This window comes from Trachurus trachurus (genome assembly GCF_905171665.1).
Source record: "Trachurus trachurus genome assembly, chromosome: 4".
In the NCBI taxonomy this organism is placed as follows: Eukaryota; Metazoa; Chordata; class Actinopteri; order Carangiformes; family Carangidae; genus Trachurus; species Trachurus trachurus.
Genome location: NC_139898.1, coordinates 24,991,367 through 25,012,302, shown reverse-complemented (window position 1 = coordinate 25,012,302; position 20,936 = coordinate 24,991,367). Strand labels below are relative to the sequence as shown.

The 20,936-nt window shown below is 40.8% G+C and overlaps 1 protein-coding gene across 2 annotated transcripts in view; it reads left to right on the top strand.

Moving 5' to 3' along the window:
* Window positions 1-20,483, top strand: part of lepr (leptin receptor) — a 40,408-nt gene extending 19,925 nt beyond the window's left edge. For both annotated transcript variants that reach the window (XM_083970524.1, XM_083970525.1), the window contains exons 3-21: window positions 999-1,051; window positions 2,306-2,533; window positions 4,884-5,004; window positions 5,632-5,825; window positions 8,939-9,090; window positions 9,377-9,518; window positions 10,980-11,140; window positions 11,289-11,388; window positions 11,689-11,788; window positions 12,648-12,862; window positions 13,542-13,696; window positions 14,125-14,278; window positions 14,485-14,567; window positions 15,061-15,274; window positions 16,909-17,112; window positions 17,205-17,288; window positions 17,392-17,488; window positions 18,333-18,408; window positions 19,174-20,483. In XM_083970524.1, coding sequence (XP_083826650.1) covers window positions 999-1,051; window positions 2,306-2,533; window positions 4,884-5,004; window positions 5,632-5,825; window positions 8,939-9,090; window positions 9,377-9,518; window positions 10,980-11,140; window positions 11,289-11,388; window positions 11,689-11,788; window positions 12,648-12,862; window positions 13,542-13,696; window positions 14,125-14,278; window positions 14,485-14,567; window positions 15,061-15,274; window positions 16,909-17,112; window positions 17,205-17,288; window positions 17,392-17,488; window positions 18,333-18,408; window positions 19,174-20,100 — 3,460 coding nt within the window. In that variant the 3' untranslated portion in view covers window positions 20,101-20,483. The remainder of the gene's footprint in view (window positions 1-998; window positions 1,052-2,305; window positions 2,534-4,883; window positions 5,005-5,631; window positions 5,826-8,938; window positions 9,091-9,376; window positions 9,519-10,979; window positions 11,141-11,288; window positions 11,389-11,688; window positions 11,789-12,647; window positions 12,863-13,541; window positions 13,697-14,124; window positions 14,279-14,484; window positions 14,568-15,060; window positions 15,275-16,908; window positions 17,113-17,204; window positions 17,289-17,391; window positions 17,489-18,332; window positions 18,409-19,173) is intronic.
* Window positions 20,484-20,936: the final 453 nt, after the last annotated feature.

Sequence of the window (20,936 nt, the reverse complement as noted above, 5' to 3'; positions counted from 1 at the left end):
GTTAATAGTAACAAAAACAGTGGCAACGTTTCGATTCCCTGGACTTGTTTCTTCAAATACACCGCAACAGACAGATTGCTCAAACTTAAAGTAAAAACATACTTAGTCACGACTGGTGTGACGGCATATTATTGACTTTGGCCTACACACCAGTTTGTCTCTACTCAAGTGACTCAATGACTCATAATCAAGGTGTTGGCATACGCCCTTGAGGAACTAATGCAGCTCCTTGTTGTGACTATGTAGAAAGAAGTGGAGTGCCTACGCTAATTTATTACCCATGTAGATATACAGTATAGCCTACACATTGAGTGAAGATGGAGAAGGGAGATGCTGATATCGTATATTTATTTACTGACTGGGTGTTGTGGACAGTCCTTACGCTGAACATCACTTGGTGCAATTAAGAGGGAAAACAAGCACCTACACAGGCAAAGAAGTTGAAATAGGTAGCTGCATGAAACAGAAAGCAATAAACACATTACGAGACTTACTGAGGAAAGAGACCAAGCATTGTTCTGTCTTGTGTAACCACATTTATTCAAATGACACTGTTAAATAACATCCAATTCAGTAGGCTACACCTGATCAAAACGTGACATCAGATAAGAGAGGTTAATTAGAACTGCAGACCATTGTCCTTTGTCTGATGATGAGATGAGTCACCACAGAAGTTGCTTGACCAGTTCCTCTGCTGTTCTTCATCACTATGTCAAAGCCACGATCCTGTGTTGTCAGTGACACACGTGTGCCCTGCCTCTGCTTTCCCATCACACCTGTTCTTTTGAAAAGATATCAGATAATTTCACACCCACACACTATGCATGATCTGTTGCTATTGCCCACATTGATACCCGTCCTGACTTTATCTTCTTTTATTACTCCACATCTATGTTACTCAGTCTTCGCTCTTTGCTTACAGTAGTTTCTCTTTATTCTTTCTTGACTGTGTCTTTGTCCATCTGTCCACTGCTTATGCCCTGTGTGTCTCTCCACAGGATTCAGTCTGTGATGTTGACAGTCCTGATGCATATTTCCCTGGTGTCCTATGGTGAGTTCCTCCTCCTACTCAACAGATGTGACCTCTCAGCTGCAGCATGTCTCCTGTGTTTCCTTCATGCAATTTAATAAACAATTGCAGACGTAAGAAATGGTGAAAAATGAAAAGTTAGTTTTGTTTGGAATTATTGTTATTGACATTTTTTAGCTCCCACCCTCCATTAAAAATGTCAAATAAAAATAGAGATAATTTTAATACGACAAAGAACAATATAAAGATCATTAGAAGAACCATCCCCACAATGCCAGGGTGTTGTGCCTGTGTTTTCTTATCTATATTTGTGCCATAGTAAATTAGCTGGTGCCTGAAATGCATTCAACACCCAGCTGTAGGTTTCATTTGTTTTCATATCCGGGTAGAGAAACATCTGTGCTGCCACCTTTGTGTTAAATTTCCAGCTCACGAACAAAAGCAATTAAAATGTGAGTGATACAGTCACACTCTAGATCCAGGACCTATACCATAGTAGAGGTAGATTTCTGTCAGTTGTGTAGATTGCAGCTTCCCGGTCCTAAACTAAATCTATGTGTACTTCTTCCATTATGAATTCTGTAGCTTTGGGTAAATGATGAATTACTGTATGTTTAGCTTTGTTGTATAATATTCTGGTTGCTGGACAATGGAAATACAATTGAAACAATGAGACATCGCCTTCACAGAACAGAACATTCACAACCTTTCTAGAACAGTTCTCTGAGATTTGTTATGACATAACATGACATAACTACTTAAATGAACCTGGAAATCATTAAACTGTGAAATCCCTGTTGCAGTTATTGGCAGGAATTTAATTTTGGACTTGACATTTCTCCTTAAGTACTGTCGTATTCAGGGTGTGAAGAAATAACAATGCTAACAGTGTGTCCGTTCAATGTAATCTCCTGATAACACAGGACGCCACAGCTTCACAGCGGTGTTGACACTTGAGACCTTGAGTTATTGTGTTGTAGTGGGCAGATTTCCCTAGTGTATGTCTCATTTAGTTTCAGGTGCCAAAATGAAAACACCCCTTTCTTTAACTGTACCATGTGAGATCCAGTGGTAGTTGAAGACCAATATGATTGACTAACACCTGGGGTTCAATTATATAACATGTCAAGGTTGTTTTGTACCTCCATTGTTTCTCTTCTATCTTTCTCTGAGATACAGACACATGATAAACATACAATACAAACAGTACAAACATCAGTTTTCTTCTGCCCAATTCTCAAACCTGAGTTCATGTGTTTTCCTCTCTGTGAACAGGTGTTCAGTGTTCAAAGCCTGAGGAGGGATCATCTCTCCAGGCAGGTGCTGTGGACCTCCCCTGGCAGGATGAGCTGTGCTGTGACTCACCTTCAGCCCACCTTGTTGTTGAGGCAGGCGGCACGCACGCACCCGGAACGAACCGTACTGAATCAAACCTCCCACCGTATCCCCGCTGCAGCTACAGGGGCTTGATAACTGAATCACGTCCTCACGAGCCCTCCGCCGGTAAGATTTCATTCAACAGTGGAGTGCTGCACAAAATGTCTCTTAGCTGATGATTCATCAGTGTTTCCAACTTATGAGTTTTCTCCAAAGGTTGCTCTGTGCTGAATGTCGTCAGCCAAGATATTAACAATACAATGTCAACAGCATCACGATAACTTGACCAGAATATTTAAAAAATATATGTATAAAGTAACAGAACAGGCACATAGCAATGATTGATTAATGATGATAAATGATGGTTTCAAAACTTTTTCATGCTTTGTGCAACATCTGCACACAGCATCTTGACTACATGGTTGATTTTACTGGAAGTTCATCGTTTTGACAAATAAATTATGTTTGTGCTGTGAACACCACTGAAGAACTAAAATATTTGGGTAAAGTTCAAGACAGACCTTGGTACCGGTAAATAAAACCGCAGACCAGTGGTGGGATGGATGTACCCTCTGGCCTCCTGCATGACAGTCAGGCGCCAAACCGCCACATCCACATCCACCACCTGAGCCCTCAGGCTCCTGCTCTCTGCCTCATTACCTAAACAGTATACACTTAGGCCTGTACTGGCCTTGCTAACTCATCATGCAGTGCTGCCCACTGTCAGTGGTGGTTTCTACAATTTAAATAAGTTTTTCACCACTAGTGGTGCTACAGAGGAGCATTCCTCCTGATGGTTTGGTGCAAATCTATGTTCAACTTTTGGCTCAATATACAGAGCAAACATCTGTGTATATGAGGAAACATTATACGTTACTGTGTTTGCTTACAAGGAACAAGGAAACCATGTGCGGAAAACAGGGCGGCTGAATGGTTTGGCTCTTGCTCTTGGTTTGTTTGCCACAGCCTGATGATTTGCTTACAGCAGCGTCACTTGTCACCAGCAGCGAAACCCCCCACAAAGATCAGCCTGATGGGCTCATTACCCTTTAATGGCTTTTTATGTGGTGTCCTTTCCCAGACTCACGTCAGAGTGGGCGGCTGCGTGAGTCTTGTGCTGTGATCAATTCACACCATCTCACTCATGAGGATTCCCTGCTCCTTCTCTCAGTTATTACAAAAACCAGCTGTTTTTATGTCAGACACTTTTCAAAGAAATGTCTCAGTTTAGAAGAAAAGACACGGTCAGTAAGTTTACAAAGCAAATTGGGGCCAGTTTAGATGAGTAATGATTGCAAAAAGGTCTCTTGATATTGTCAGTGTGGAGGTGAAGATGGAGCTGAGGCAATATTGAGAAATGGTGGAGGTGAGGGGGGGATTTGCTTTGCTGCATCGATCTATGAGGCGGACCGACGCGTCCAGATCGATGGTGATTAGCTGAGACCTTCCAGCTTAATGTCTACACACTGATAATTAAACAGAGAAGCTGAGGCCTCACTGTGCGTCCTGATTGCCTTATGAGGCCTTTTAATAACCACAGGGTATGATACGTCATTTTTCTCACGAGTGCATGTTAGTCGTGCCTACACAATTTCATTTACGCTTCTTGTTGCTCTCAGAAAAATCCCTTTCCCCAACAGAGGTGTGGGATAATGACTGCAGGGGACTGAGGCTGATTTAAATAAACAAAAACAACAAAATAGAGGGAAAAAAAACAAAAACGACTTGATTAGTGTTGATCGACTTCTGGCTTGGACCAATGTTGTTGTAGAAATGTTAAAATATAAAAAGAAAAAAATATATATAAACACCTTACATTATATGTAAAATAATTATAGGGGGTGCTGTGGTGGGGTTGGAGCATGTCTCATGTGGACTCAGCCTCAAAAAGCACAAGATTTATAATGAGATGATCATTATACTGTGTGTCAGACTCCCATTCTTTCTTCCTTGATACAGTTTGTTGCCCCTTATCCTAAAGGCATGAAAAATCCCCCCAAATATAACAAAACAAACATGTATAATGATAATAAGGGTTAAGGGTTTGAAATAGGACTGTCACAACATCAGATTTTCACGACACAATTATTGTGATCAAAATAAGAATATGAATAGAACATTTTCAATTAAACTTCATTTATTGAAGTTTTTTTTTTCCTTCTCATGCATTTCAAATGAAAGTATCTATTAGATTGTCATACCAACCTTAATTTGAATGAGTTTAGATATTTGAACAATGAACCAAAAGCAAAGACTTGAGAATGAATTCACCTTCATTTTTCTCCTCATGATTAAATTGCCAGACTGTCGGTCTCCTGTCCACATCACTGTATCTCACTCTGAAGAATATTTCTCAGAATTAAGGGCCAGGCCTGTTTCTCAGAAACCTTCATTAGGAGGTCACTCTCAACTGCTCTGTGGCATCTGGCGATGGTGCTGAATGTGCTGCTAACTTGACACTGTAATTTCTCATCAGGCTCCTGTTTGGACATACTGTGCAGAATTGATGCAAACTGGGAAAAATTAACCTGTGATCTCCAATCCCACGGCCAAACGGAGGATGCTGGTCTGATGGTGATCAGCTTACAGCGTCTGTTGTGAGTATGAAGCTGCTCACTCTTGTTTCACTCTGCCCCGGCTTCACCAGAGTGTGTGAACTAGCTGGCGTGTGGGTGTATGTGTGTTTGTGTCTGCTCAGAGGGGGGAGGTTAAGCATGTGTGTTTGATTCGATGAGCAGAGGGGGAGCTGTGTGATATCATAGTGGCTTCAGGCTTTTATTGTGGTGAGGATAAAGAGACCAATTCACCACTGATCTAACACACACTCGATAAGAGATGCCAGACAGAAAATGTGCATGTGGTACAGAATTAAACTGTTGTGGGATGTTTGCCTAGTCCATTCATTAGCTTTTGATCATATCACTCAGTCTTCATCAGTTTATAAAGATGCCCAGGTTTCCACTTTCCACTTTTATGCCAGTGAAGATAAAGTAATTATATGAAAAGCTCCATAAAGTCTAACACATTTATGCTGAGATTAATTTCTCAGTTTTGAAAATGTGAAAGTAACTGATTGAATTATTGTTATTGGCCAGAATCAGTTGGACCAGCTCCACCAAGTCAATGAATGTGAATGGTGTCTGCTAAAATAAGTTAATATTTCATCATGTGTTCTTAATTTACAGAGCAAACAGTGACCAAAGTATCTTCTTATCTGTTTTTAGACCCCACGCAGAGAATTCAGAGGTGAACTCTGGGAAAGCTGCGTCTGATAATAACCCAGTCGTCTGTGAAGCAAAGGATTCCTTCATGTGTTCGCTTCCTCTTGACACGGCAACAAGCTTTGTCACTTCGGCGACTGTCAGTGTCTCCGGCGCCGTAGCTCCGCCCGTCCTGCTCACAGTTCCTGCCCGACCTGGTAAGAAAGTGGTTTATGGTAGCGACACGGTTTGTCCAATCACTTGTTAGGTTTTCATCGGATTCAAAGCCACCAGTGGATCCAATGACATTAAAGAAATGGATAAAAAGAGCAAGTGCTCATTTTTAAACTCAATTTTACTGAATGAACTCAAAGCTTATGTAAAAGTAATTAACAACTGGGCAGATTTGTAATTGATAAGGAGGGGTAGGTGGAGTTGAGTCATCTGTCTTAGTTATTTCACCTACAGTAGAGTGGTTTGACAAACATCATATTATGCTTGTGCATCATTAACTTATTGACAAATGGGTTCTGCTTTGTAATGCATATTTAATGTTGTTTTTCTTTATATTATGTAAGATGGTTCCATCAAAATTATGACTCAGCAGCCTTAAACCAGTTTCCCAGTTATTTAGAAAGCATTGATAAATGAGTTAGTACTCTTTAATGAACTCGTTAGTCACAGCTTTTAAAGTATTTGTTAAGTTTTGTATAAAACAACTAGTACAGAGAAGGGTTGTGAAGTCTCTCAAGGAGAATTGTTATGCTGATCTCCCCTCTGGGAGATGTGAAGCTATGAAAGGTTAAGACAATGAATACACATCCTGGTATTGTACTGGAATTAGGTGTGTGTGCTTGTGTTTTCCAATAGAAATATACACTGTTTTGAGTGCATTGCAGTTCAGTGCAATACACTTCCCAGCATTCTCTCTTTTTTTAAGGCATTTAATTACTGGCATTATCGCCCTGAGAATAAATTCAGCCATATGTGAAGAGCTCCTTAATATTTAAACACCAACATTTACCAGAGTTCAGCTTCAAAGACATGAGTTCAGACAGATAAAAGGAGTGAATTTTGTTCTGTTGTGACTGGAATACAGCTGAAAGCAGCATGGTCAAGGCAGTGTGTACTGTATGTGTCTGTGAATGTGCTTTTGTGTGTGTGTGTCCACAGCTCAAAGTGTTAGACAAGGACTTTACAAGGTCTGGTTTGTTCAAGCTCTCATCTTTAGTGAACCTGTCATACTTTGTAGTTTCATCTTTTTCCCTCTGTCCAGGTTACAGCGTCATTGATAATCCCTTCGTTCTCCTTTAAAGCGTTCATACTGATTTGATGTAAAAATCAGCCTGTACTGTAAGTGCTGAACAGCTTTGGTTACTAGTTACTTTACACATGAAGATTTTATATATGAAACACTAAATCTTGTTAATACACCAATATAATATATAATATATATAATATACATAATATACAACTGCAACTTTTACTGAAAGTCATGAGTCATGTTGCGGTCTAAATAATGTCTAAAAACATTTATCAATAGTGTGTAAGAGTGTGTCAGCAACTAACTAACATTCACTTACATTATTGATTATGCAGCTGAATGTCGTATCTGCAGCTTCTGTTTTCTGTGCTGTGGAAGCTACTTTGAAACACAGAACTGTGTAAACTAACTCCCAGTTACTTCACACTGAGAGAAGTTGAACCACCGCAGTATGTAACTAAGTACAGTACAGAACATTCACAAGACAGTTTACTGTAAAAGTGCAGACTCATTTACAGATCAACCAACCAAACCAAAATACAAAACTGCTGATTCTTCCTGTTCATGTGTGTGGGGCGCTTTACTTTTCTGCATGAACGACTACACGAAGGCCAAGTGTGTGGTGGTGACTCTCTGATGAAAGTATTGACGGGTTGACAGCGGTTTGGGCTGTTCAGAGAGGATTCAGTTACATTGGAGACATAATAATAAATAAGATAATGATAGAGAGACTGGGGGAATGACATGCGCTAAAGATCGGCTTGGTCGGGAGTCGAACAAGCGATCCACCTTTTAGGCGGATGCCAACATGGGATGTGCTCCCTAACCATTTAACCAACAAGCACCACTTCTGGTAATACTTTCATTTTGATTGGACGGCTGGAGAGAGACCACTCCAGCTAGGACTATAGCCTCTGTTAATTGGGAGCCTGGAGTTTGATTTCAGTAGTTTGCCTGTCTGTACTGTATCCATGCACAGACAACAAACGTAACGCTGTTTATTCAGATAAAAAAAAAAAAAGGTCTGACTCAGGGACTAAGGGTGTGAATGGAGCCTTCTTTCCCCGTCTTTTTTTTATGTTACCTACACATAAAAAACAGTGAACTGCCCTTGTGTGCTCTGAACCTGGATGGCTCCTGATGTGAAGAGTGATTTGTTGTATTTGGAAAGTAATCAACGAGGCTTCACCTTGACTGTGTATACAGTACATGAGCCTTTCAGAAGGGAAAATGTCTCCTTGCCCCTGATGGTTGGTGGAGTAGTGCCTGTAGGAAATTGTCGAGCAATTACTCATAATGTTGAGTAATCTATCCTCACCCAGTCTGCTTCTCTGTGGTTTTTACGAGACTCAATTATCTCCGGCTAGATTTGTCATGGCATACATGTCATGATTGAACTCTTTGTTAGCCGGGCAGTAAATAAGAGAATGAACATAAATCTGGCTCCATCTGAGAAGATAATTTAGGATCACTATAGGGTGTATATACAGTACAAATCATTAATAGCTGCCTGCTTTTATTCATAATTCACTCCCTGACATTTTAATGCACAAGCTGAGACCAAAAGGTGAGGTGACTTTTCCAAGTTGATAGGTAATTGAATTACACGCCGTCTATATTTTTCATCAACTCTGCACTCAAGATGTCCATTAGATATTGATAATTCCTGCAGAATATTGATCTTTGCTTTATTAAGATGAGCACAAATACACAAGATGCCACCTTAAGATGTAAAGTGCTGTCATGTTATATTCCCTTGATGAGTAAATTACAAGTGTGGGTATAAACACCGAGCGCTAACATACAGTAGGAATTAGTGGGAGAGCTTAAGACTGCAGAGAGGATTCAAATCTAATGAACCACAGGGAAAATATAATCCTCTAATTTTTATTTACACATATTGCAGAGATAGGATATAACACAATGACATTTGTTGGTGCAAAGTAATATTAGAGGAGGATCAAAGTAACATTATGATTGTAGATAATTAATCCGATGTTGTGTATTGATTTTGTTGTAGAACACACAGTATAGATTTTAATGCGATGGTTTGTTTCTGCTCCATAGTGAAACCTGGTCCTCCAGTCAACGTCTCCCACAGTCAGACCATTGAGGCGGAACTGATTTTACACTGGGACAACCCACCAGACTTCACTGATGCTGGCCCGCTGAGATACGAGGTCCGATACTCCTCCGGCACCACTCATCCGGACTGGCAGGTAAATACTGACCTGGTAAACACACCACATGCACATGCACATGCACACACAAAGACATTGTTTATGTAGTGCGCCATGTCTTCAGGCTTGTCTACACACTGTCCAATTATGGCTGCAGGTGTTTCTGGTGCTTTGGTAACAGTCACATCAGATGAGACACCAGCAGCAACCCCAGTGTTGTTTTGATGTTTGATTTTGATTTAGTCATCCTTCTCAGAAAGCCACGCCCTATCACTCAAGTCAGTTGTGTGTGCCTTGTGTGTGTGTGTGTCTCCTCTGTTTCCAGGTGGTTTCTGCACCTGCACAGCCCAGACTGTCGCTGGACCTGAAGCCCAGACTGAAATACACCATCCAGGTTCGCTGCTCTGGCCCAGTTGAGCCGCCGCTGTGGAGCGACTGGAGTGAAAGTCACCACATCTACCTTGACAGTAAGAACTGTTAATAAATATACTCATACAAAAAACACAGAATCAGTTCTTATTTTTTTTAAATCTTGTTTTACTTGTACACTTTGGACAAGCTGCAAGGGTTTTGCAGAAACAAAAATCCCCTAAGACCTGCTCACATCCGGCTTTTGTCTACAATAGAGAAAAGTAGAACTGGCATTCACATTTGGGCCGATCTGTTTTTGCCCCTCACACTATGAACAGTGCTTTCACCTGGAAAGCACCAGATACTCAGGAGCTACGCTGTGGTAAGGGATGAAAGAGTGAGCTGCAGCCACAAAATACAATCACAGATAAAACTGTCTCACACAGATGCTTCTACATTGTCCTGAGAGCTACATTTATTTCATATAAATGAAAGTGATAATTTAGTATTTTTGATGGTCCTAAAATTAGATCATCATGTATTTCTGCAGTCAACTTTGCAGGCTAATATTTTAAACCAGCCATGATGGCTGAGAGGTCCAGCAGGTTCCAGAGGATTCATCGCTGCCTGAAGCAAACTCAATAACTGACCTCAATTATCTCTCAGGTAGATTTATGTCCCTGCTAAACTATTAAAAACGAGTCAAGCTCATTAGCCTGAGCCATCAATGAAGGACTCACCTTAGTATGGCCAACGCCAGTGGACTCTTAATTAGAGGTGATTCTCGTGGTTACTGTAGTGATAAACCACTCAACACAATAGCATGAAAATACAGAATCTGTTTATGGAGATGAACATGTGCAGATTTCATAACAGCAGTTTTTTAAAATGGTGAAACTGAGACTTGAAAAATGAGAGTGGGAATTGTTCTTACTCTGAATGACCAATCCTGGCAGCGGTGTGTTGACTCGGCCATGTGTGTGTGTGTTCACCTGCTTTTACAAATGCAAGTGTGTGCGTATTGTGCCTGTGACACGTAAGAAAATTTAACCTCGTTATGAAACCACATGTGGGTGAATTTGCATGCATATGAATCACTGAGTTCAAAGATTATGTGACTAAAGTTTTCAGAAAGTGAAATAATTACTTGTAACATTTTTTAAATTCTCAACAGCTTTAAAGAAAACATTTTTTTAATTCTCAACAGCTTTAAAGAAAACATCTAATTCATAATTTACTGTAAGGGCACTTACATGGACAAGAACATTATCAGTTTACGTCTCAGGGTGATGATTCAGGCTCCACACAGATGTTTGTGCTACATCTACGTCTTCAAAATCCTTGAAAGTTTTTTTTTTTTTTTTTTTTTGCCAAAGTCCACATTAAAATTGTTGATGAAAATGAATTGCTTAAGTGTTTTAGACTCTTTGTTTTAGTCTCCTTTGTTGCTTTTGGAGTTTGTTCAGCTTATCAAGGGCTATGATAATGCAAAGTGTCAGCAAAGCTTGTGACAAATTTTGGTTGTTACAAAAACTTTCACTTAAACAATAAATCATGATTCTTTGTTGCATGTACAGCTGTGAGCTACATCCCTGAGAGAGTGGTCGTACGACCGGGAGAGAACGTGACCGTGTACTGCGTGTTCAACGACCACAGCATCAACGCCAGCGCGGCCCTCTGGGTGCTGAACTTCGAGCAGCAGCTCGATAGCAGCCAGTACCGCCCAGTCAACCAGTTGGTAAGAACCTAACCCCAACCCTTCCAGGATTTTGTGTGTTTCTGGGAACATTTCCAAAAAAGATGAATGAACATCCCTCGTGTATTTTTTTGGGGAAAGTACAGCATGTTTTAAATAGTAGATGTGATTTGTCTTTTACCTAAACCAGGTCAGCCAGATCACAGTGCGTCCTTCCGATGCTCGGATGTATGACCTGCTGCAGTGCACTCAATACTGGACCCTCCCCTACAGCCAGATCTATGTGGAAGGTGAGTTTTGTTGCAACATCAGCAAGTCATAATGAATGATAAAACTATTGCTATGTTGATGGATGAGGAGTTTCTGTCCTGAAAGTTGCTTCTAATGTTTTAAAGTTTCTAGAAAAACCCACGTTCCACTTGTGTCGTTTTTTTTTTTTTTGCTGTGGTGGACAAAGACAGGAAAGAGAGTGGCGACATGCGACAACGGAACAATGTGTACCAAAAAAATCCCAATGCTGAGGCTATCTTTGGGTCAAGTGAGTTTTTTATTTCCCCAATTGTAAGCGTGTGTGTGTGTGTGTGTTTCAGGGGCTTCCATCGATATAAACTGTGAGACCAACGGTGACATTGATACCATGGACTGCACCTGGGAGAGCACACAGTGGATTGAACCCGAGCTTCAGTACAGGTAAAGTAGAAAAGTGCAAAAAAAGTGTCTTTGCCGTCTGTCGTTATTGTTAAAGTTGTAGCCGTTCAAAACAACGCGCTGAACTCAGTGTGCTGAAAACATGGAAGTTACTCAACGGCACATTTGTTGAAACCGCAGGCACACCCACAACGTTTCTAAGTAAGTGGGAAGTGGATCTCAGAGCAGCAGAAAGTCACTACAATGCAGACAACAATGAGTGACTGACAGATTTATGTATACTTTTCATAGCTTTTTCCATGAAGAGGCCTCTCGTGCAACACTACTCTGCAAAAACTCAATATCTTACCAAGAATATTTGTCTTATTTCTAGTCAAAATGTCATTTCTAGTCAAAACAAATCTCATTACTGTATACCTAAAATAAGACTCATCACATAAAAAGTAACTTGTTTTTAGACTTTTTTTTTTTTTTTTTTTTTTAACTTATTTCAAGACTATTTTCACTTGAAATAAGTAGAAAAATCCGGTTTTTCGTCCTTGTTACAAGCACAAAAAACGTCCTTTTACTGGCAGTCTTTTCTACTTATTTCAAGTGAAAATTTGTTTGAAACAAGTGAAAATGATGTCAAAACAAGTACATTTTTAGGTGATGAGTCTTGTTTTAAGCGGAAAGAGATTAGTTTTGACTAGAAATTAGACATTTTGACAAGAAATAAGACAAATATTCCTGGAAAGATTTTGAGTTTTTGCAGTGTACAACTGAATTCATTACTCCAGTTCTCTTAACTATAAAACAGAACTGATCCCATAGGGTTCAGTGTGACTGAAAGTCCGGTGGCAGAGTTAAATGATCAGACTGTAAAATGAGATGAATTCATTAGATTTTTTTTAAATGCCAGGTGGGGGGACATGTCGTGCTACGAGATGGAGGAGAGGGAAAGAGCGGGTGAGATATTGGGGGAGGAGGGGCCTCCTTTTCTGAAGGTCAACTCCAGGACAAGAACCTGCACCATCCATCCTCTGAGGATGAACTGCTACAAGCTGTGGCTGGAGATGTCCTCCCCAATGGGCCCCATCAGGAGCAAACCCGTCTACCTGTCAGCCACAGACCACGGTGAGGAAGACAGGTTCTACCATTGAAGTTACAAACCTAGGGATTAAAGTATTGAGTGGCGTTGATAAAAGTTGGATAAAAGTTCCTCCACAAAAAGTGAATATGAGCAAAACTTGTAGGTAACAATAACTTATCTCATTACTCTATACTGTAATCTGTCTTTTCAAAATATGAGCGATTTTGAAATATAGATATACTGTAAGAGAGTTGACAGGTGACAGGTCTGAAAATACCTGACCTTTTGCTTCCAAAACATGATTTCATAATGTTCTTTAATTACACACATAGTTGCTCTGAGTACAATCAGATGATGTGAGTCATAATATTTGGTATGTCCGCCATTTCCACTTCAACATGATTGATATTCCCATCATACCTTCTGCTACTCAAGCCAAAGTTTTTCCTTTGAATTTAATCTAGATCTGTCCAGTTTATGTTCCAACTCACTCAGTAAATAATTTGGCTTCTTCTGAAAAGGAACATGATTGTGTAACACTGACATTGAAATAGGCCTAGCTTGCTTTTTGTAAGGGAAATTACCCAATTACCTCTATTATATGGTTAATAAAGCATAATGAAGATTGATGGTCAATTTAACAAAATCAACTGTTCTAATAATTTTGGCCACCACTGTATGTGATAAATAATTTAACTTAAAACTCTGTCGTCTTCTCTGCAGTGAAACCCCACACACCCACCAATGTGGAGGCCGTGAGCCTGAGCAGTGGGGTCCTGAGGGTCACCTGGAAGCGTCCGTCTCTGCCGATCTATGGGATGCAGTATCAGCTCCGGTACCACTCGCCGTCCATGCTCAGAGGCCAGCCACAGTGGAAGGTCAGCTTCGTTGTTCCACCACAGACTCTGATTGAAAGTTTAGGTTGACACTAGGATTTGCTGATTAATAAAAATATCAATTTGTTTGCAATCATTGGCTAAATAGAAAACATGATGAGCAAACTTAGATCAACCTTGAATTCCACAGTCTCTGTTGGCCTATAAGAATAATTTCATTCGACACAGATGCTTTGACATGGGATCAACTTGACATGAGGCCATCTTCCTGTCCGCTGATTACATATTATGTCTTCATAATTGGATACTTACTATCAATAGTACCCTCTGTCCTCCTTTATTCACTCAGAATAATAAGAAATATGAGGAAACAATTTTCTCTTTTCTTCGGTAAAAGATGCAGCAGATGTGCACTGCACTCCACACATCAGTTATTTATCAATTGTGATTTGTCGTTGTCATGTCTTCAGGTCCAGAGTCCAGTGCGGGTTACTTGGGCGGAGGTGGATGTGCCGGATATGTGCTGGGTGTATGCGGTGCAAGTGCGCTGCAAGCACATCAACAACACCGGATACTGGAGCGAGTGGAGCAGCTCTGTTTACTCCACGCCACAAAACACCAGAGGTATAAAAAAGAAAAAGAAAAACACTAAATACCAACAGCCTTTTAAGATAATAGTAACCTTGACAGATGCCTGGTGTGAACCTTTTAAATCACATTTGACCTTCAGTGTTTAGCTCTAATGGTTAGATGGCACCATTAACTCCTTCACTAATAGAGACGGAGAGGTAGGAGCTGCAATGTGATGTGGTTGTCGGTTTCTTCCTCAGTTCCTGTGCGTGGCCCCAATTTCTGGAGAATTCTTCAAGATGATTCATACAGAAACCAAACTAATGTCACTCTGCTGTTTGAGGTACGGAAACAAAAAAAAAACACACTTGTTTGAAGATTTGCTCATCTGATTTTCTTATCATTAACAGATCCTGTAAAAAATACACAAATACCCTGTTTCAAAGAGCTCTGTTGTCGTCACTACCTGCACAACATGTCCCTTCACTGCTGCAGTATGAAAACAGGCACTACAGTTTACTGTGGGTCAGTCGGATGTGCACCATCCTGCTGCAGGAAATACCACTGCACCTAATTTGCAAGTCAAGTTACTTCACAAAAAACGCACTCGGCAAATGTTTGAGTAACATTAAAGTCCCCAGGTGTAGTTTTATTATTATTATTTTTTAGTTTAGAAGCGGCAGACAAGCACAGGAGGATTAAATGTTCTGAGACGGACAAATGTATTCTTGGTTTTGGTCTTTTCATGGGATCTGTCCATGGTAATATAATTATAAATAGCATAACAGCAGCATTTTGATTAAGGCCTAATCATAGAACATGCTTTTGCTCTCCAGAGTCTCCCTGTATCCAGGCGCTCCTACTGCGTGGATGGATTTATAGTCCAGCACCAGACCCCGAATGACACTGTGACCACGAAGCTGATGGGGCCAGTGTCTTCCCACAGCTTCGAGTGGAACCAGGAGCTCCAAACTGTGACTGTGGAGGCCTACAACAGTGTGGGCAGCTCCACCAGCAACATCAACATGACACTGATGAGACACAACAAACGTGAGTGAGCTTGGAAGTGAATCATGACAGACTGAGTCGGTGGTTGTGTGCTTGTCGCTATGTAACTGAGCCTAATCCTCAGGATCAGCTGCCCCCCCTCATTATTATTATTACATTAATACTACAGGACAAATTCAATCATAAACTCAATGTGCGTATTCCAGATGACTGAGTCGTCACAATGCCAGTCATTTACTGAAATGTGTAAATGGGTTTTTGGCTGCCGGAAATTTCATATAATGGTGGATTGTGATTGACATTTTTATGGTTTTCACATTGAATTCAATTAAATTTCATTTGCATAGCACCATTTCTCAACACACCTCATTCAAACAGAGAGAAACCCTGCACTTTCACAAAAAGCAAGCACGCTGCCAAGTGGAAAATATTATTAATTGCACCTTAATTATAGACTAATAATTTGGGAACAGAGATAAATCAATATTGACCGTTAACTGTAAGCTTTAGCCATGTATTATTCAGTATTTAACAACATTTTTGGAATTTTCTTAAAACCAGCCAGATCTGTTTTTTTCAAGCGGGTTCTGGAAAAAAACCTGCACTAAATTGAGATTAGCCACAGAGAACAAGAAGTGCAGCCAGAATAGAGCAGATGGATCCTGCAGCAGTGATTTAGACTTTGCTCTGGTTTTCCTGTAAAGCCTTAAAAACTGTTGCTCAGATCAAAAGGTTGTAACATTTAACAATCTACGGCCGCTGATTCAGGCTCTCATCACTGAACACAAACTCGTGGTCTATGTTTACATTCACTGACACAGGTGCATGTGTAGTAGAGAGAAAACAAGGTGGCACACGCTGATAGTTTCCTGTAAACCACATTTATTTTTTATGAAACTATGTGAAACTTGGCAGTAGAAAGTGAACCAACTTTTTTTTTGTTGTTTTTCATTTTCACCCTAGTATTATTTTCTCAGAAATGCAGCTTTGGCTTTTGTTTTTATGGTTGTTACGCTAAGATCTTGTAATGCATTGGACACGTTTTTACCTATCCAACACATTTTCTCGTCTTTTAATTTGCCACTATGACCATTTCACATCTGCTGTGCCTTATAATACATGACACAGACCTTTTTGTCAAAGCTGGTGAAACAAACAGCCAACCATTTAAGCAATACACTTAAAATGTGTGTCCCTGGGGACCATATAAAAGCCCTGATTCAGGCCCTGCAGCCATTAGTATTACTGTAGTAAATCCTATTAGCAACCAACACATATAACAAGGTGCTTTTTTCATTGACAGTACCCAGTGTAGCCTAATAACACAGATATGTTTGTGTCCTCATTACTCATAATTCAGAGAAGGCTAAACAACTGACTGGCTGAATGCAAATGGTTTTCCATGAAGATGGCCAGTATTTTCTCATTTGTTGGTTAGATGTTGTCTCATTAATATTCTGACAGAATGTTTCTAACAAAATATGTTTCCACTTTTATTAGCAGCCAAATAACTGATGCTTGCATAAAAAAAGCCATAACAAATTATTCACATTGCTTTTATCTTAAGTTCTTGTGCCCTGAATTAAAGCATCTAATATCACACATGGATAAACTCTTACATCTATATAGCTACTATTGCTCTGACTCTGCTCCTTTCTGTTCTTTCTTGTCTAAAGGCCACTGTGTGCGCTCGTTTCGAGTGCTGGTCATCAACAGCACCTGTGTGTCTCTGTCGTGGAGTCTGATGGACAACTGCTCAGTGCCTCCTCTGTCCATGGTGGTCCAGTGGTCTCCACAGAAGCAGCAGGAATCTGATCAAGTCCACAGTGGAGACACGTGGGCCAGACTTCCCTACACCGACCGCCCCGTCTATCTAAGAGGTACAGTAGCATGTCTTCCTCTCTGTCTGCTGTTCCTCGTCTTATTTTGTTTCCTGTGATTGGCCTCTGACTTTTTTTATTAATCACCTCAGGCGATTTCTTTGGCTCTGAGGAGTTCGTCTTCTACTTGTACCCTGTGTTTGCTGATGGAGAAGGGGAGCCTGTCCACACTATAGGTATGCCTGTTATTCACATCAGTCTTCTCACTGTTGTAGCAATATTATTTTGATAAAGCATCAGCATGTTTCACTGCATCGTTACCATGTCAACCTGTTACAGCGGCCAGAGCAGATCCTGCAGCCTACGTGTTGCTGATGATCATCATCGCCTTCCTTGTCATCGTACTGCTTGTCACTCTGGTCCTCTCCCAAAACCAGTAAGAGCAGCCATTCAGTAAAAAGCTAATCAAATGTGTGCTGTTGAGGGTTTCTTGGCATAGAGATCTGGCAGCATTACTACAGCATTAGTGTGTATTCACTATTCAGTTTGTGTTTTTCAGCCGGACACCTGTGAGAAATGATGGATGATGTTAATCTCTGGGGTAGAGTCTAATTTAGAGTGCGACATTTAACAGGTCACAAGGGTGTAATTGTTCTTGATGTTAGCTGATGGTACATCTAAAACAACTTAAATATTTCAAACCTTTATTTATTCAGGGGAGCCATTTGAGAGCAGGCTCTCTTTTTCAATGACGCCCTGATTACAGAGATAAAAAAAAAACAACAACACAGATTATAAGCAACGCACACACAAGTGTCAGAATCAGAAATACATTGAGCAGACACAAGGAGAACAGCATATACATTTAGGGTCACAGCTTCATGGAAGGCAAGTACACTCAGTGTAAAAAACAAAGTCTAAGAGACTTCTGAAGGACTCCACTGGAATAAACTGTTTCAGTTTGAGCGAGTCCTGTAATTTATTCCACTTGTAGGGAGCAAAGAAGCTAAAAGCTTTCTTTCCTTCCTCAGTATTTACACGTGGAATGTGTAGTCTGATGAATGATGCTGAGCGGGTGGGTCTTGGTAGACTGAAGAGTAACAAAGATGTTAAGTAGGTTGGGAGCTTCCCAATCAGTGCTTTGTAAATAAACAAGAGGCAATGTTGCTCTCTACGAGAAGAGAGAGAAGACCAACCCACTCTTTCATATAGGACACAATGATGGGTGGAGAACCCAAGGCCTGTAATAAAACGTAAAAAATATCCCTTCTGATTCCCAGGATGAAAAGGTTTGTGTGGAAGGATGTGCCCAACCCGAATAAGTGCTCATGGGCTCAAGGAATAGACTTCAAAAAGGTAAGAAAAAAAAGTTCAAGTTAGTTAAATGATGTTTCTGAGTCAACAATTATTTGTCAGTTTTTACTGTTTATATGCATTTGTTACTGAATGTGAATTGATGAACGAGCACAACATTCGATCTACAGTAAAGTAATGACATGAACATTAGATGAATCTGGTTTACTTTCTCGCAGAGAGATGAGAAGATTCATACTCACTCCCATGTCTGTATGCTATGAAGCTTGAGAAATAATTACCATGGCTCTGTTTGATGGTTTAAAGAAAAAGTCTTCTAACCCTCCAGCACCTCTAAAGGTCACTAATTACCACTCACTGTGTAAAACTCAAACACATAGTAAAACACAACAACTTTTTTATTTATTTATTTTTTTTACTTTGGTTTCTGTTTGGATTTAAAGATACATCAAGGTGGATTTTGTTTTCCAAACCATTTCCCCTTGTTACCAGCAAAAAGGAGAGTCCATGCATTTCCTGAAATATTGAACTGTTTGTATTAACTTGTTTTTATTATGATTCAACAATCTAAAACCATTCAAGTTATCTTTTTATCACTCTGATAAATATAGAAATGGAAACATTTTTCTCTTTATGCACATTCACTCTATAACAGTGATGGACTATTTCTGTCTGCATCTGTGGGCTGTTACACAAGTCATTTCACAATGCAGCCCTCGGGGAATAACAATATGCATGTCCCTTTTGTGTTCATGTATGTTTATTTATACATCAGCGCTTCACATCTGTTTCTATATCTCTTTCCAGGCCGACACCTATGACCACCTGTTCCAACCCAGAGACGACCTGCCTGTCTGGCCGCCGCTGCTGCCCTCTGAGAATATCTCCAAGGTCGTCATTGTGGATCGAACTGACCTCTCTGATCTGACCACAGCTCTGGTCCAAACCCCACTTGTGTCCCTGACCCCCGACCCGGCCGCTGCCTTAGCCATCGCAGGGCTCGACTCCGAAGTCGACCAAACCCACTTCGCAGAGAGTGAAGTGCTCATGGCTGAAGCTCCGTCTTTTGTTCTTAATCTTGATGCTTTAACCAGTTCATACCAAGGGTTGGATGTGCTACAGCCGGGCGACCCCCGGGCAGACCAGCCGCCGGGCAGCGCTGACAGCTCTGCACAGTCTTCAGTCACCTATGCCACCGTGTTGCTGTCGGAGCCGAAGCAGAACCAACACCAACACCAACACTACAAGGACGGCAGTGGCAGCAGCTCCAGTGACGAAGGCAACTTCTCTGCCAACAACTCTGATATTTCAGGATCGTTCCCCGGCGGTCTGTGGGAGCTGGACAGCTGCCGGGGCGGGGAGATGGACGACCCACGGCGATCCTGCTCGTACAACTCCGTGGAAGAGCTTTCTGAAACCTCGGAGCAAGAAGATGAAGGAGAGGTGAGAGAAGAGAAGGACTTGTTTTATCTGGGAATGGACCATCCAGCAGAGGATGAGGAGAGCGAGGAAGAGCAGACAGAGGAGGAGACAAAAATCGGGCTGCTTAATAATGTAGTTTTGAACAGAGAAGACTGTCACATGGAGTCGCACCATTTACTCGGCCACGAGGACTTGAGCGAGCCCACAGAGCATCACTCGGCAAACCACGGTGACTTTTCCCCGCTGTACATGCCTCAGTTCAGAACTGCCCAGTGCATTAGGCAACTACATGACAGCAAACCCCAGCTGTGACCCTCACAAAGACTACACGTACATGAACATGTACTCGTTAAATCCATCGCATTGTGGACTTCGTCATGATTCAGCATTTACCAAAGCAGATTTGCATCTGTTCCTTCAGACATAGTGAGGTGTGGAGCTGGGAAACTGTAAAAAAAAAAAAAATACCTCGACTTAAATATGATTGCAAATTGATATTAATCAATGCTGCTATTATGTTTTGACTGAAAAGAAATCAGGAGAGCACAGGGCTCATTCGCAGGCATTCATTACTTTCTTTCAAGCTCAGATTCTACTGTGCCACACTGCTGCTCTGCAAGGAGAGGAACTATTAGTTATTGATTGCTGAGAAAAAATAAGCTCATATTTTCAGTGGAGGTAAATTTCATGGGATCAGAGAGGATACACATTAAATGCATCTGAAAACATGTAACCATGTGTGCCTACATCCACTCATCAGCTCCCATCTTAATGTGCAAAACACATCATTCTCTGCTGAATTCTTTCAGCTGCATTTGAAGCGAAACATGAAAGAAGTTCAAAGAGAATACATAAAAATGCACAGAAAGCGAAAGAGAAAAATGCCCGCAATCTGCAAACTTCTGGCTTTTTTTCTCAAAGCACATGTGACTGTGATGTGAAGGCAGAAGTTGGCTGTCACTCCAGAGCTACTGGTGTGACTAAACGAAACCAGATGATGGTGAAAACAGCTGTTGTCAGTGAGTAAGTGCAGGCGATCAGGATTTACTGCATTCATTGACAGTTTGTAACAGCATCATCTGCATGGACTAACTCACCTACCAAGTCAAAGAATGTTTTTTTGTACTTTGTGCTGTAATGTATTTGAG